Genomic DNA, 15,295 nt, shown 5'->3' with positions numbered 1-15,295 from the left:
GGCTTAGCTACGAACGTCTATATTTCCCCTGCGTTTTTTTCTTCTTTTTTTTTTGGATTCCACCCTCTACGCACTAAACACGCAAATCGGACATCATTCGCCGGCACAATAGAGCCAAAAGTCCACCGTTCAGCTGTTCAACCAAATACCGAATCCCCATCTGCGATTTTGTGGCCCTGGGCATATGGTAAAAGGCTTGACGCTTCAATTACACTCACACAAAGGCGCAGAGAGTCAAAAGAAGGAGGAGATGCTCGCATGTTTGGCCAGCGGCGATCGTTAGAGTCCAAGTCCAAGTCCAAATCCATATCGAAGTTGCCCAGTTTCGCAGTTCGAATGTCTGTACTTGTGACCTCCTACTTCAGGAACTTCTACCCGAAACTGCTGCTCTTTCAACTTGTGCCGTCTGTTTTTGCTGCCTGTTGAGAGTTGACAACTGTGCACTTTCATGGCCTATGGCTAGAAATGCCATGAAATATCTGCTCTGGCAAACGATTGCCTGCCTCCTGCAGGTTGTCATGCGACTACAGCAGTTGGGTCTGGAAATCGAGCTGAATTGTGGATGGGGATGGGATACTATACACATATGTATTGTACAACCGAACATACTCCCCGTAATCGCAGTGGTCCCGGCGATTTGGTCAAACATTGCTCAGTTGCTCGAAGGCAGGAGGCATTTACATTTACTCCACTATTTTCCAGTTCAAGTAGAAGCAGCAGCAGAAGCAGTAGCATTTTGGCCAGTAAACTCGTTAGCCAGCCAGTAATAGTGATAACTGAGTGTGTATGCCAGTTGGCCAGAACTGGAATTTATGGCCATCGTAAATGTGAAATCAATGGGCAATGAGCAAATCATTTTTATGAAATCAGAATACAGCAAGGAGATCGATTGCGTGCAGCGAGAGAAGAGACATTTTTGAAAAACTATTCACAATAAGTGAGGAAATATAAATTCAAAATGTTTAAATAAAATCATGAAGATTCCCTACTTATAATTCAATGTAATTCAATAACCCATAAAATGCAGGCTTGTTCATGAAGATTTTTCCACTTGATTATCGTTATTAAATGGTTATTATGACCACTTAACTGGCAATTACTTTTAAACGCGATTACAACAGAAAAGGTACTTATGGTTTGCCAACAATATCCACGTTAAGATCAAACGGATCACTAGTGGCTATAAAAAAAATAAAAAAAATAGCACTACCATTTTAATCGGGCATCTCTGTTGGCCAGTTTTGGCCAAGCCTTCTGGCCCCCCTGCTGCCATTTAACTCTAAACCCAAACACACTTTTCGGTCTAGCGCTGATTGTGAAATCTTGTTTGTTTGTTGCCATCACCGACCCCACATCCCCTCTTTATTGGTCCATCCTCTCAATCATTGAACACTGGCCATTGTCCATTGTCCCATTGTCCCATTGCCCAACCATTGGATGTTGTACATCGGTTGTCTGGAATATCTTGGCCGTCCTCTGTGTGCCTCATAGTCCCTTGGCAAATTGAGTCATGGGTCACACAGAATCGAAATCGAAATTCCATCGAGGTGCCACTAGAACCGCACGCGATCAATCCCCAAAAAACCCATGGAGAATTCAACAAATGATCGGTGTCAAAATGAAGAGGGCATGGTATAATGGGTAGAAATAAAAGGGGAAAACACCGCGTCAAAACTAATTAAATAACTCGTTCGACAATGCATTCGCATGGAAACGGAGCTGGAAACCGAAACCCAGAGAGCAGACATCCAGATATCCAAGTCCACGACCAGACCAGGCACTCCGTGGCCATGTTCAGCTGTCGAAAGCATTTAATTTTCAATTATCTCTTGGAAATTACACAAAAAGCCAGACTCTTGGACTTCGAGTTGCAGATGAAGTTGGCCACCAGTTGGGCCCCTTACCACTTTTCCCTTCGAATTTCCCCTTCTGCGGTTTTTCGAGTGGCAAAGTAAACAAAAAAAAAAAAAAAAAAAACGGAGGGAAATAAAAGTCGGCCAACTAAATTGGCCAATTAAAGGGCCCAAAGTGTTTGATCAAATGAAGGCGGAAAAGTTGAAACTACAGCATTCAGCTGGCTAAGATAACTATTATTTGTCAAAAATGTGATATGGGAAGTTTTTGGTAACCGGTTTTTTAATTTACCGCTATACGTTTTAGTTGAATTTACCAAAGCAATTAAAGAACAAGAAGTTCTGGGAAAATGTAAATGAAAATCACTACAATCTAAGATCTAAAAGCTGTTGTCTGGACTCAACATTGTATGCGCGATGTGATATGATATGAAGTAAAAACGTATCGCCATCCTAAAGTCATCATCTAATAACTCCGCATTAGCTGGCCAGATCAAAGCCTCGATATCGTAGGCCATAAAGCTAAATGGATAATTTACGATGGTCCACAGATAGTACCTTTATGGCAATCCCCTGATGTCCCCACCAAAAACAATGCAATTCAATTAAATTGAAATGCGAATGCAAATGCAAATGCAATTTCAATTGCGGACGAGAAGGCCGAGATGAAACGACCGCATCTTTGGCTCAAAAACCCCAACGACTTGGTCTTGGTCTTTGGTATCCCAGCTAAAAGGTGCCCGAAGATGGTGGACCTGTGCTGTCCCCCATTCCACGAAGTCTGGCTGCTTCTGAAGTAAACCCCACTCCCGTGTCTTCACCTAGTGAATCTGTGGTGTCTGCGCCGTTTTGTCTGCATCTGCCCCGGCGTCATTTAAAAATAGTTTTGCGTGTGGCTTCCTCGGGTTGGGAGGCAAAATCGGAGGGTCGAAATGAGCAGGTTAAGCTAAAAATATGACTGCGGCAGCCTGCTTTCGTACACTCGCAAAAACGTTCAATATGCAAATAAAGGTAAAGTTTCCTTATCGATTTTGTGATAAGAAAATTTAAGGCATATTGCAAGAAGTTGTAAGCGTAGTCTGATAGATTATAAAACGCCTTAATAAACGCTCTGCTTTAAATAGTTTATGTAGCTGTATCTCCAATTGTTGGGCTATCTAAATTGTGATTGTGTGATTGTGATCTTATATTCTATAACTTACCTGCGATGATAATATATATGATAATACGAATTCTCTATCCTTGACCATCCAGAACATAGTGTTTTTGTGCCCGCTTCGATTTTTAAAGATTTCAGGTGGCCATCGCATAGCCCTCTCAGCTGTTCACTAGTAAAATAAATTATTATTATTAACTGGGTTTCTTTGTTCTACTGCATATGATATAGGAATGTGCATTTTAGCCTCGCCCACGTTGTCATCTCTTGCATCCTATTCCGTTTATTCCGTAATAATCAGTCCAGACCGGAATCATATATTTAGCAAATTATTTATGCGGAAGCTTCGTTTCAGAGTTGTAATCACATGTTTTCCATTTAATAGGCTTCGATAACTTTCCAGCGATCAACTATCGTCTATTAGTGTTGTACAATGTTCTCAGATTTCGATTCGCAAAGATGGGTCACCCTTTTTATGTTTTCAGCAAGAGAGAATGCCATAGTCGAGTTCATCGACTATCAGACACCAGTTACTCAACTCAGTTGTGACTCAACTACTACACTATATGCATAAATGACAATTTCTAAAAAAAATTTAAAGCGTTATTGCACTTTTTTTGTAAATAACATACGCGAACTTTATTTGACAATCATTTTGGGCGGGCGCGGGCGCGGGCGTTATTGCATTTTTTGTGCATTATTGCAGCCACCCAGAAATTTACAAGACGGATAAAATTATGAAAAATATCCAGCAAATTTTCAATAATGTGGACGTGGCAGTCTTGGGCGGCTTAAGGGCGTTAGAGTGGGCGTGACAACATTGGTCAACAAACTTGCGATGCGTCTTTGTCTCTAGAATCTGTGTGCTGAATCTTAAACTACTAGCTTTAATAGTTCCTGAGATCGAGAAGTTCATACGGACAAGGCCAGATCGACTCGGCTATTGATTCTGATCAAGAATACTTACATACATAATACTTACATACATACAACGGGGATAATAATGTAAGCTCTATGGTTAAGAACGAAAATTTCAAGAGCTTTAAACATGTAAACACACCTTCAATTATAATTAATTAAGAGTAGCTAGGGTCATAATCCATAAGATGTGTAGTAACAATACTCTATAACTTTTGATTTAAAATAAAAAATAAATACCATTTTGGTATTTAAATTTATCGTCCGACAATCGATTGCTTGTCATTGTATTGTAAAAAAAGAAAAAGAAAGGGAAAATTATTTTCGAACTTGACGCACCTGAGTACAGTCGACAATTTTTGCAAAAATGGGATATTATCTGAAGCACGTGATGACTGGATATCGCGTTTACCTGAACACTGGTATTCATTTACTGGGAAAGAGCGGAGCTTGCAATGTGGTACTAACCTACGACAATATGTCCGATATCCATGCCGTCGTTGTTGTTCGAAATGGGAGGATTTTCATTAAAGACCTGGTAAGCTGTGGACTTCGGTGTGGGAACCGATCGTTATACTCTCATCCACCTCTATCCAGGAATCCATCCATGGCATATATCTTAACTTCAAGGAACATCGCCTTGGCTCTGAGTTTTATGAAATTTTCGTGGGCGACGATGTGGCCTTTGGGGTTGCAACATTCGGACAGGAACTGGGCACTCCGCTTACGTACGGATGCTTTACCGTTAGGTCGGAGGATTCAGATTTTGATCTAGACTTCTCCGATTCTGAGGACGGCTTCTTCGATTTCGATGACGACGACAGCGACCAGTTCTATGGGATCAACGAGAACGAGGAGCCACCCAGTTCCACATAAAACAAGTGCAGGACAAAACGCTATGCCGACAAAATGTGATCATCATAGGTATAGGTAGCCTTTTTAACTAAATATACTAAACGAAAAGAATAACTAACTTTTAGCTTAATAGGGGTTTTGGTACAAATTAAACCAGTATGCGCATTAAGGTCCATTCACCGCAAAACGCGGTGGACTTGGAGAGCAAATCGGTAATTTAGTAGCATCATAAAAACCACTGGTTCGATATGGGACCGCTTCCGTTGGCAGATCTCAACTTGGAGAACTGGCCCATCACTGGCCCATTCGAGGTTTTCATAATTTGATTCCCACTGAACAGTTGACATTTTTCTTATTTTATCTGCACTTTGGGTCTCGGCTGGCAGACGATTTATCTTGTGACCCCAACCGGTTTCACATTTTGAAGTGACACCCCCCCACCCATCTCCTTTTGAAACGCAGCTCCACATGGTTGGTCCATTGTCGCATTGGCAAAGCGATTAACTTATTTAAGTAGGAGACTCGATGGCTGCTCCTTGTTTCTGACCATTTTACTAGACCAACCGGCATTGGGCACGTATGCAGTATCTGTTAGTCCATCAATTCTGCGGCCAACTTATTTCCTTTGCGTTTGCGTTGCTGTTTGCGTTGCGTCTTTTGCGTAAAGTGTAAATATTAGTTCAAGATACTTAACCATGTTGTCGTTGACAATCTTTGCCATCGTTCTTACAAATTTTCAGTACGGGATTGGGGGTGTGGCAGAAGTAGGGGGGCGGGCGATTAGCTTATTTCGCCGGTGACAGGCGACTGGAGGAACTGAAGAAACGACCTTGCCCCTGTTATGTTGCCGTTGTTTGAGTTGTCAGCCAGTGAATGACTCACTGATGGATTGGCCGACTGCTGGATTGCTGGAACAGCCAGCTTGTTTGCTTGTTGATATTGTCAAAGTAAACAGTCAACACAGTGAAACGGTGCACTGGGAACTGAGAGCAGAAAACGGCGCTGAAAAGCGCCCCACTTGTGCAATTGACAGCCGGGCGGAAATAAAAGTCAGCGGAGAAGCGGCGCCGCAAAGTCTGGCCAATTAATAAGCCAGCTAATGGCATTGCCCGCCGACGGATGCAGTGCAGCAGCCACATGAAGGCGGTGCAGCGACGTCTCGCTGCAGCTCATTTGCAGGCCTCTTTCAGCGCCATTCAGACCCAGGCCCTTACAAACAATACACTGGGAGAAAATCTACTCAGCTTTCGCCTTTAAAAAAAATCACTCTTATAAAGAGTATTTAATGCAATATTTAGTGAATATTGTATTGATTTGCTTTGAATGAAAATGCAAGTATAAATTATACATTAAACTAAAGTTATCTATTAACAATGACATTTCGAAAACTCAAACATAGAATTAAACATATAGAGTTATTTCCAGTTTATGCCATCGATTGGTAAGACAGCTTTGGTGCTATTATTTTGACTGCATTTGTTTATCTTCGCGCTATATCCTATGTCCTTTATCGCGGCGACTATTTAGGCAACATCATCCAGCCAGGGACGTGGTGCAACGGATGGCAAAGGGGTTTCGTCGTGAAGGGCGTGTATTTACCGGTGAGGTGGTCTATGTGCATAGGAATCCGGCGACAAACGCAGCGCACAGACGGAAACTCATTAGTGAAACTGTGTCTTGGCAGAGGAATCACCTGCCGCACCTGCCCTCCAAATGTCAACGCGGTGCTCCTCCAAAGGGTATAAAAACCGAAGTTACCTTCCTGTCGCCCATCACACCTGGCAGAATCGTTATGACGCTCTCTCCCGGAATCTTTTTTTTCCGCCTTTTTTTTTTTTGTTTATTTATACAGGTCCTGCCGGCGAAAATCTGCGATGGAACAGAGAGCACATTAGCTAATAGAAGAATGCACAGCATATAAATGTCTGGGGGAGAAGCGATCATTGATTTGCTGAAATTTAGACAAATCTTTCCGGGAAGCCTTGTGGCTTTTCTTCGGAGTATTTTTATCACCACGCAAGCAGTAGAACCATGAACCAAGCCAAGTCAGACCAGACCAAAAACTATTTAAATTTAGCCAGCTGTGAATGGCTTTTAGCAGATACCATTGGCATACTTGGACTATATGTATTTGAAGTTTGTTCTATTTTCGGTCATTGATGAAATTCTCAATTAAGTCGATGATACGTTCAAAATTTATACGCGGACAGCCGCGCGTGCCGTTGTAAATTGCTTTATTTCCAATGGTTAATCAAAGTTAAAAGTCTGTGGCAATGGTTTGAGCTATTATTTTCCGCGATTACGATTTAAGTTGAGTAAATGTATATATAGTTAAAAATCTTGGATAATCCGAGAGTTGACACTATTTTTTTGTCCAACGTAAGAAGAGCATACAAATGGGCCGATAGTAAATTACAACTAATCTTTCACTCCGCAAATAGCCATGTTTCCATTTTTATGGTTCTTGTTAGTTAACTTGTTGTGATGTATGCCTCTTTTTAAGCCTGTCAAGGCACTCATATTTCAAACTTTGTTGCATCTTAAGAGACCGATCCCAATTTGAACCGGTTGGGATCGTAAAGTAGCACTGCAACGAATTGGCGTGAAGTTAGGGTATTCCCTTTGGCTGTTTGTGGTGCACTTTTTCACGGCTGTCGTTTGCCTGCAAGTTTACTGCTCCCCCTCGTCCTTTCGACACATTGTTCTGCTCCTTCTGTTGTGTGCCTGTGTGTGTTGTGTGTGTTGTGTGTGTGTGTCTGTACACAAATTTTTATGACGACAGGTTGGTTGGTTCGTCGGTTGCTTGGTTGGTTGGTATTCGTATTCGCTGGGAGGTGTGGATGCTGTAGAAACAGGAGGTGACTGGCAGACCTGGAAAGCGATTTCACGCTTCACGTTCCACGGTGCACACTCTGGCGCCACCTGCCGGGGACCGATGATGGTGTAGATACACTGACAAAAAATTTCTGATAGAAATATCATTCGTTGAAAACGTTAGAATGGTGTAAATCCGATCGGATTCCAATTCTTAGTAGCTGAGACTCATAAAATAGAAATGTTAGTTAAATGGATGGAGACTGTAATGAAAATCAATGGCATACATTTTCGTAAGCATTATTCGCAATTATCAAAATCATTCTCAGTGTTCCGATGACGTCGTCACGAATGAATGAGCGGCTGAAAAACGAGCAGCTTCGCAATGGAAACAGGAAGAGTTGCGGCTGTTGGTTCTTCGGTAGCCCAAGTTGGATCCGAAGCTGGATCTGAAGCTTTAGCCGAGGCTGCAGTCGAGTGATATAAGTGGTTGACATGTAGCCGCCATTAGCGGTACGATGACAAGCGTTGAAAGCTCGCCCGGGGAATTAAAACGCAAAAAGGGAAAATAGCGAGAAAATATGAAAAAAAAAAACGAGGGAAAATGGTTGCAAAAAGCATGGGAAATGTGAAAAAGGCAGAAGCGAACAAGAGAATTGAATGGGATAGTTCTCGGTATTTTTTTTTTTTGTTATTTTCATTCACTACCCCTCGCTGACTCCATTTTATGGCAGCAATGGAGCAGGAAACCGCAGTGGAATATATATATATATATACATATATATAAAAAAAAGGTGCAAAAATCATCAGCACGCTGTCGGCGGCACACACCACCCCACCCGCCCCCTACCCCATGACGACCTTCGGTTGGGAAAACCGCCTGTCACATTAAAGTATCATTTGCAGTCACTCAGCCAGAGGGTGTCCCTTACCACTAGCATTTCACAGCCAGCAATCCTTGGCGATTAAAGTCAATGGCATTCCAGGATCCATCTTCTATATAAGTATCTATGTATGTACGTATGTATGTATGTATGTATATTGATTGCACACAAATCGCCGACGCAATTTATAGCTTCGCGATTTTCGCGGTCTTTTGGCCACAAAACCATTGACCATTGACTTGGCCACTGGAAATTGGCAACGGAAGCGCAACGTAATGAATACATTAACATTAATAATTGACTTGGCTTGGAGCTCTCGTTTGCCGTTTGGAGCTGGCATAAAAAAAGAGGTGTGACCGAGTGGGTGTTTTGCGGTTGCATAATTCAGTGAAGCCGAAGCCATTTGACTACGAAATTGGTAGAGAAGCGAAGCGTTTTAACCATAAATGGATGTAATTTGTAGAATGTATGCCAAGTTCAAACTAGTTGAGCCTTTAAGTTGTAGCGTATTATTGTTGTTCCTTGAACTAATTTAAATTGGTCACTTGTATTGATTTAGATATGTACATATTTCTCATAAATGCCCCCAAAAACGATGGCCAAAACTTCAAAGTCACAGTAACCATAAATTAATTGGTAAAAGATATATTTTAAGTAGAAACGCATGCCTTGAAGTTTTATTTTAAGTATCACTTAAATATGGAAAGTGTGAGAGTTAGCTGTGAAAACCCTAGGGAAAACGCCGCCACCAAAGTTGAAAATGAAATGCAAAAGATGGGCAGACTGCAACAGTTTTTCCAACAGGATACGCTGACATTTATCACCTGCCATGAGTGCAGTTTGCGGTGTGCATTTTCCCTTTTAGCCAGCACTTTGGTCGCATTCGTGGACATTTATGCCAAGTTTTTTGGCAATTGTGCGAGCGGCAGACACTCTTTGATTACAGAGCACCGCGATGGGCGGCGATGGGAGGTGAAGGTATTGCTGCGGCGGCGTTATTAGCATTAGCATAAATTTCAGCCAGCTAGCTGCTCACCACTCACACAACAAGCGAACGGAACAGTCGAGCACGAGTATGAATATATAATACGCCGGTTGTATGTTATTTATGAGCGTGCATGTCTGTGTGTGAAAACTTGGGGCAACTTTCCGAATCACAAAACCTGGTGCTGGTGGAGGGGTGTGGTGGGCGGAGTGGATGGTAGTGGGTGGAGTGGTTAGGCCGGAACAGGGGCAGGATAATCGCTGCTTAATGCAGTCGCGACCCATCCGTCCTTGCCAACCGCCATTTGTCTTACCATACCATTCCAAACCGCCATTGATAACGAAAATAACGAAAGCGAGACGAACTCCAGCCTTGGCCACTTCCCTTTGCACTGAAACAAATTCAATTGGACTTATGAAAGCGCTTCAAAGAAAAAAATACATATATATGTACGAAGTGTATATATATGGAATTTATTGCAATTAAATCTTTCTTTCTTTTCGATTCCTACCTAATTTAGCTAAGCTCATTAAAGAAAATATTTGCAAATTAATAAAAACCGCAGTGTACTAAGCCGCCACGCCCACTTGGCGCCAGCGTAACGTGGTGGTGTGTGGGCTCATTGAAGAGGATTCAAATTTAATTTGCATGCAGGCTGAGCAAACTTTTGTTTACCTTCTTGGTAGCGAAATCAAATTTGAATCCGCTTTTGGGTTACGCTTCCTCGATTCGCAGCCGGGTATTTCAAAGGGATCCTTATCAAAGTCGCGACTGGGACTAACTAGGACGCGTCTAGAGTGGCAGCCGGAAATCGGTTAAGTTTTTGACCAGACCATGAGGGCTTCCCCCAGAAAACCCCAAAAAAAACCACCCCACAGGTGGCAGCCGCAAACTGTTTGAAGTATTAAAAACAGGGGGGGCGAAAATCGGTGGGATGAATCGAGATGGTTGGGCGGCTTTGGCTTTAAACGATGCCAAATTATTTTTATTTATTCGTGCGTTCAAAGAGATTAGCGCTCACTAGGTGGCGCCACCTCAAAGGCGTTCACGGTGAAATGCAAAGCCGTACACGTGTATTTATCGATGTGTGTGTGTGTGTGTGTGTGTGTGTGCGTGTCGGGGAAAATTTCCAGCCAAAAAAAAAAAAGAAAGAAAATGCAAATAAAGATTTGCAAAACACTGATGGGCGGACAAGTTGAGCTCCTGCAGCTGCAAAGATATTCTTTAATTCAATCGATTACGCCATTACAGACGAGACTTTGCCATTTTCCAAAATTTATGACTTGCCTTTACCCTTTTAAAGGGTAACAATAATTGCCGAAAACGGAACGAAATTTCCACATCTAAATACCTACTAAATATTCAGACTGCAAACGTGTGTAAAATGTTAAAAAAAAAAAAACAATCAGCAATGTTTGCTCTTTTTTTTTTTTTTTGCAAACTTTCAACCCAATCCACTCATCTCCTAATAAAAACGCACTCTGTTTGAACAATATCCAGTAGTTTTTAGCACCGCTGCTTACGCGGTCATATTAATATTGGCATTTTGCAGCAACAATGTCTTAAGTTTATCACTTTGTTGAAGGGTATTCAGCGCACTCACTTGCCACTGCATCCTTTTCCATTTTTCGCATTCGTTATGAGGCCATTTAGGCAGACCCAAAAGGAACAAATCTTTTATTGATGTTCGTGAGATGGATGGCGATTTGGTGGTGGGGGTGGGGGTGGGGTATTGGGAATGGGAATGGCTGAATGCTCCAGTTAGTATTGGCCTGGCCTGTTGGCGAGCTCTTTGGCAGCTCATAAAACCGGCAAAATGCGGCAATTGCTCGTGCCGCCATTAACCCCAACGTGGTGTTACCTGCCACATGAATAAATCACTGGGGTGATTCACAGCCCACCACCACCACCCCAAAAAAAAGTATCCATACAATATGAATCGGCCCAGTCGTTCAACATCCCAGATGATAAATGTGCCGGGTTGTTTTCATCTTCGTTTTGTTACACGCCCTGCTGGCTTTTCTTCGATTTGCTTAACAAATTTGTGAGATTCTTAACACATTTGCATATTGCGTTAGCGAAATTGTCAAGTGTAAAAGTGTCGAGCATGGCGAGCATTCCGCGTCCTCTATTTATTTTTGTGGACTGTCTACTTTTTTGTGTATTTTTTTTGTTTTTTTTTTGTTTTATATATGTATTCCTACACCGAATCGAAGTTGCACAGTAATGACGACATTTCCTTTCGACATCCAGGATACAAAAAAAAAAAAGAAGACCGAGGTTCCGCTGTCGTTTGCGCTTTTTATTGCTGGCGTCAGTGTTGCCATTTTAAAAGGATTTCAGTATTGAGTTTATTTAGCTCCTTGCTCGGGTAGATAGGGCAAATGGTTTTTAAAAGGAGAAGCAGCAGCTGAATGGTCGATGGAGCATCGCTCAATCGAAGTTGTTCAATAAAAAATGTGCTGGAATTTTCGTTGACATTTTTCGCCAACATTGACGCCATTCCATTTCCCCCAGCACCTTTTTCCATAACATTTTTGCGATGACTTTTCGACGGAGCGGCATTCGTGAAGTCGTAAAACGTTTGGAATTTCATGCGATTTTTGTATCGGCGAAATACCCAAAGGAATTGACCTGAATTTGTGTATTTTGTGTGTTCGCGCCACAATGGCATGCCCCTTCTGGCTGGCCTTAGGTATTTTCTGAATAATTTGAATTAAACCAATGGTGAAAAAAAAAAATAAAAGTGACATTGCTGTGAAACCTGTTCTCGGCTGCCAAATCCTTATCCGCCTTCTCACAATCAGTTGAAGTTCATTGGTCGAATCGTAAAGTGGATAATTGCTGATTGTGCGGATTGAATGACTGCTTCATTTGGTTGAAGTGCTTAAGAAAACAAATTGATTTTCCCCACTGGCGGTTTTCCACATCTTAGCTGTGAGTGTTTTAAAACGCTGGTAAGCCTGCAATTTTGATTGGAATTGAAATTTGCTTGGTTCATTTGAAAAGCTTTCAATTTACGTTTTCTCCATGGATTTAAATTCACTTTAGTTGCAATAAACCAACGATGACCAAACAAGCCTATTAAGTCCACTTGGTCACCTTTTTGCCAGACAGTTCCTTTTCCTCCTTTGGCTTCCTTTTGGCAAACACCTCGTAAATTGTAAATAATAAAAATGAGGCGAAAAGCAAATTATTTTCTGCTGCTTTAGCTGAAAGTTTGCTTATCAAAATGTGGGGCCATGGGGATTGGGGACTTGGAGCTGAGGGTCACTGGACCCTCTGCTGTTTATAATATTTTTTGTTCGCATTCATGCAGCATACAGAACCTGGAAATCCTTTTCCTTCCCCGTTTCCCGCTCTCCTTGTTCCTTGTTTTGTTTTTTTACATTTCTTTTTTTTTTTTTTTTTGCTTCCTTTGGCTTCCGTTTTCTGGGTCCTGGGCGAAGCTCACATAAAATTTAATTAAGTGCAACAACAGCAGCAGGAGCAGCAGCAGCAGCGAAAGCAACAAACCCGGCGATAGCAGCATCGTTTATAAAATTCACATAATAACAATAAATTTTCAAATGCGCCTTGGCAGCCAGCGTCTGCCGCCCCCTCGTCCCTCGTCCTTTAGTCCTTCGTCCTGTGCCTAGGTATTAAAATTTATCGCCAGCTTGCGTAGCACGCGCAACAAACGCGAAGAAATTTGCGTGCCGGATGCCAAGGGGTCGGAAAAACAGACACGGAGAGGAAAAATCATTCCACACGGAAATAATTGCGTTGAGAAAATGTACACAAGTAAACAAGCAGAACTTGCTGTTAAGCTAGATGTGTTTTAAAGTTAATTTATGACATCGCTATTAATTACTCTCAATAATCACTCAATTTTCTCTCCGTCTGTAAAATTCATAGTTCTCAAGTAGCTTTCAATTTTGGACACCAAAAGTAATAGATGCACAGCTTGTATTTATTTGCCTGCAATAAAAACTGAGCTCTGATAATAAGTTTAAATTTTAATGAATATATATCCTCAGTCATTTTTTTTCAAACTTAATTCCCTCAGTGCATTGGCAAGCGAGTGGAGCCAGCAGAAATGCCAGCTTAGTGTCCCCAGAGGCGGCGGCATTCGAGACCTCTAAGTCTCCTTTTGCTCGGCGGAGCTATGGGCGTGCATATGTATTCCCGATCAGCTTTAAGAATATACATACATATATAGCACCGTCGGAATGGCAGTCACATATGGCAGCGGGACACCTCCACGACTTTTTCCCCCTCGAATAATTTGTCTATTTGTTTGCCTTTGCCTCGGTTGGCTTGCTCATTCATTTGACTCGCATTAATTACATGACACGCACATGAAACCAGGAGTCTGAAGTCTGGATTCTGGATTCTGGATTCTGGAATCGAGAGTCCCCGTTTTTTTTTTCTGCCCATCCACCGATGCCCTTCGTTATCCAGCCGAAGTTCGCCTTCGCCCAGGGTAATTTATTAAAAAGGCCAAAAAAAAAAGAAAGCTTCCTTCTTCTCGCAGGAATTAGGCTTTCATTCGCAGCCAACTTTCAATTGCACTTGAAAAAATTTTACTTTACTAAGCAGTAAGTTAACAAACTGTGAAAAAACTGACAGTACAAATGAATGATGCACTGAGTTAATATATCATAAATTGCAAAATTAGTCTATAAACTGACTTTACTCCTTAAGAACAAAACATTTGCGAATAGGAATTTTTGATTTTTAATTATCCTATTTAATATTTTGTAAATACATATTGGAAGTTTTTGTCGGCATGTTTCCGTCTCTTAGCCTAATATTAAAATTATGTTAATATTTAATCATTAATTTATTTGCTCACGCTGGTAGGGGTTTGTTTGACGAACCATCCAAATTTCTGGTTGCAAGATTTCGGCGCACATGTGCGGCTCCTTGGGGAACCCCTTCCTCATCCTCATCCCCATTCGCATGCCCATGCCAATCTTTATTCTCCTCCAGCACACACATCATCATCTGCAACTGGCTGAGCCTGCTCCTTGTCCGCTCGTCAACACAAATGACTGTCTCGTGTTATCTGCTAAGCCGCCTTATCTGTTTGGGTCTTCTGGGTCTCCTGGTCTCATAGCCATTCTGGATACAAATTCCGATTCAGCTACAGCTTCAGATCCACATACATATTCACAGCCCAGATGCTGTCCCGTCCGCCCTTCTGTGATTTCGCCAGTGTGTTACTTATTTAATTTGTTGCTTATTTGTGCTCATGGAGGAGCAACAAGCAAACAAGTCCAGGACAGAAGCTGCTGCCATCTTCTTGAATCCAACTGAATGCGACTCGAGTCGACAAATTCCTGGCTCCATTCACTTGTTTGCATATGTTTAACATGCTCTTCCAACTCCCACCCAAAGTCTCACTCCCAATTGTTTGCCTGTTCGCCAGTTTGCCTGTTTGTTTGTTTGTTTGTTTGTTTGTTCGTTTGTTTGTTCGACGGGACTTCGAGTGTATTGTGTCCTTAACTCAACCGAAACTGTACTAAACTGAGCGGGGAGCGTGTTTTCCTTCGGCTTGCTAATGATTTTGCCAGGGTGCTAATCAAATTGCCTGCCCTGCAGCAGCTAATGTCATTACCGAAAAGGTGAAACTCGGGGCAGGGCAGTGGAATATGTAAATATTTAACCAAATGGTGGCGAACTCACAGATTACAAGTCGCAAATTATCTGGGAGCAAGTGCATTTGTGGCAGATGGGAAAATCCGTATGACTACGGTTGGGCGAAATAACTAAATATGTTAGAAAAATATCTGATTAAGTTAGGTAATTCGATCTATCTTGCTATCAAAATAATAATATATATTCA

The 15,295-nt window shown here is 41.9% G+C and overlaps 2 protein-coding genes across 8 annotated transcripts in view, besides 1 other annotated feature; both read left to right on the top strand.

The window, feature by feature from the left end:
• NetB (Netrin-B) overlaps positions 1–15,295 on the top strand; it is a 63,339-nt gene that overhangs the window by 26,218 nt on the left and 21,826 nt on the right. The gene's annotated exons all lie outside the window — the stretch shown is intronic.
• Positions 3,489–3,978: a mobile genetic element.
• Positions 4,217–4,886, top strand: hog. Its single transcript, NM_167412.2, has 2 exons — positions 4,217–4,465; positions 4,525–4,886. Exons 1-2 carry the CDS (start codon positions 4,295–4,297, stop codon positions 4,801–4,803), a joined length of 450 nt encoding a protein of 149 aa, NP_727787.1. The 5' UTR covers positions 4,217–4,294; the 3' UTR covers positions 4,804–4,886.

This window comes from Drosophila melanogaster, chromosome X (assembly GCF_000001215.4).
Source record: "Drosophila melanogaster chromosome X".
Classification (NCBI taxonomy): Eukaryota; Metazoa; Arthropoda; class Insecta; order Diptera; family Drosophilidae; genus Drosophila; species Drosophila melanogaster.
This window is presented reverse-complemented; position numbering and strand designations above follow the sequence as displayed.

Excerpts from the sequence above, each read along its gene's own strand:
- hog (NM_167412.2), top strand. The coding sequence starts at position 4,295 with ATGGGATATTATCTGAAGCACGTGATGACTGGATATCGCGTTTACCTG. Across the intron at positions 4,466-4,524 it reads GGATTTTCATTAAAGACCTG|GAATCCATCCATGGCATATA; the intron begins GTAAGCTGTGGA and ends ACCTCTATCCAG.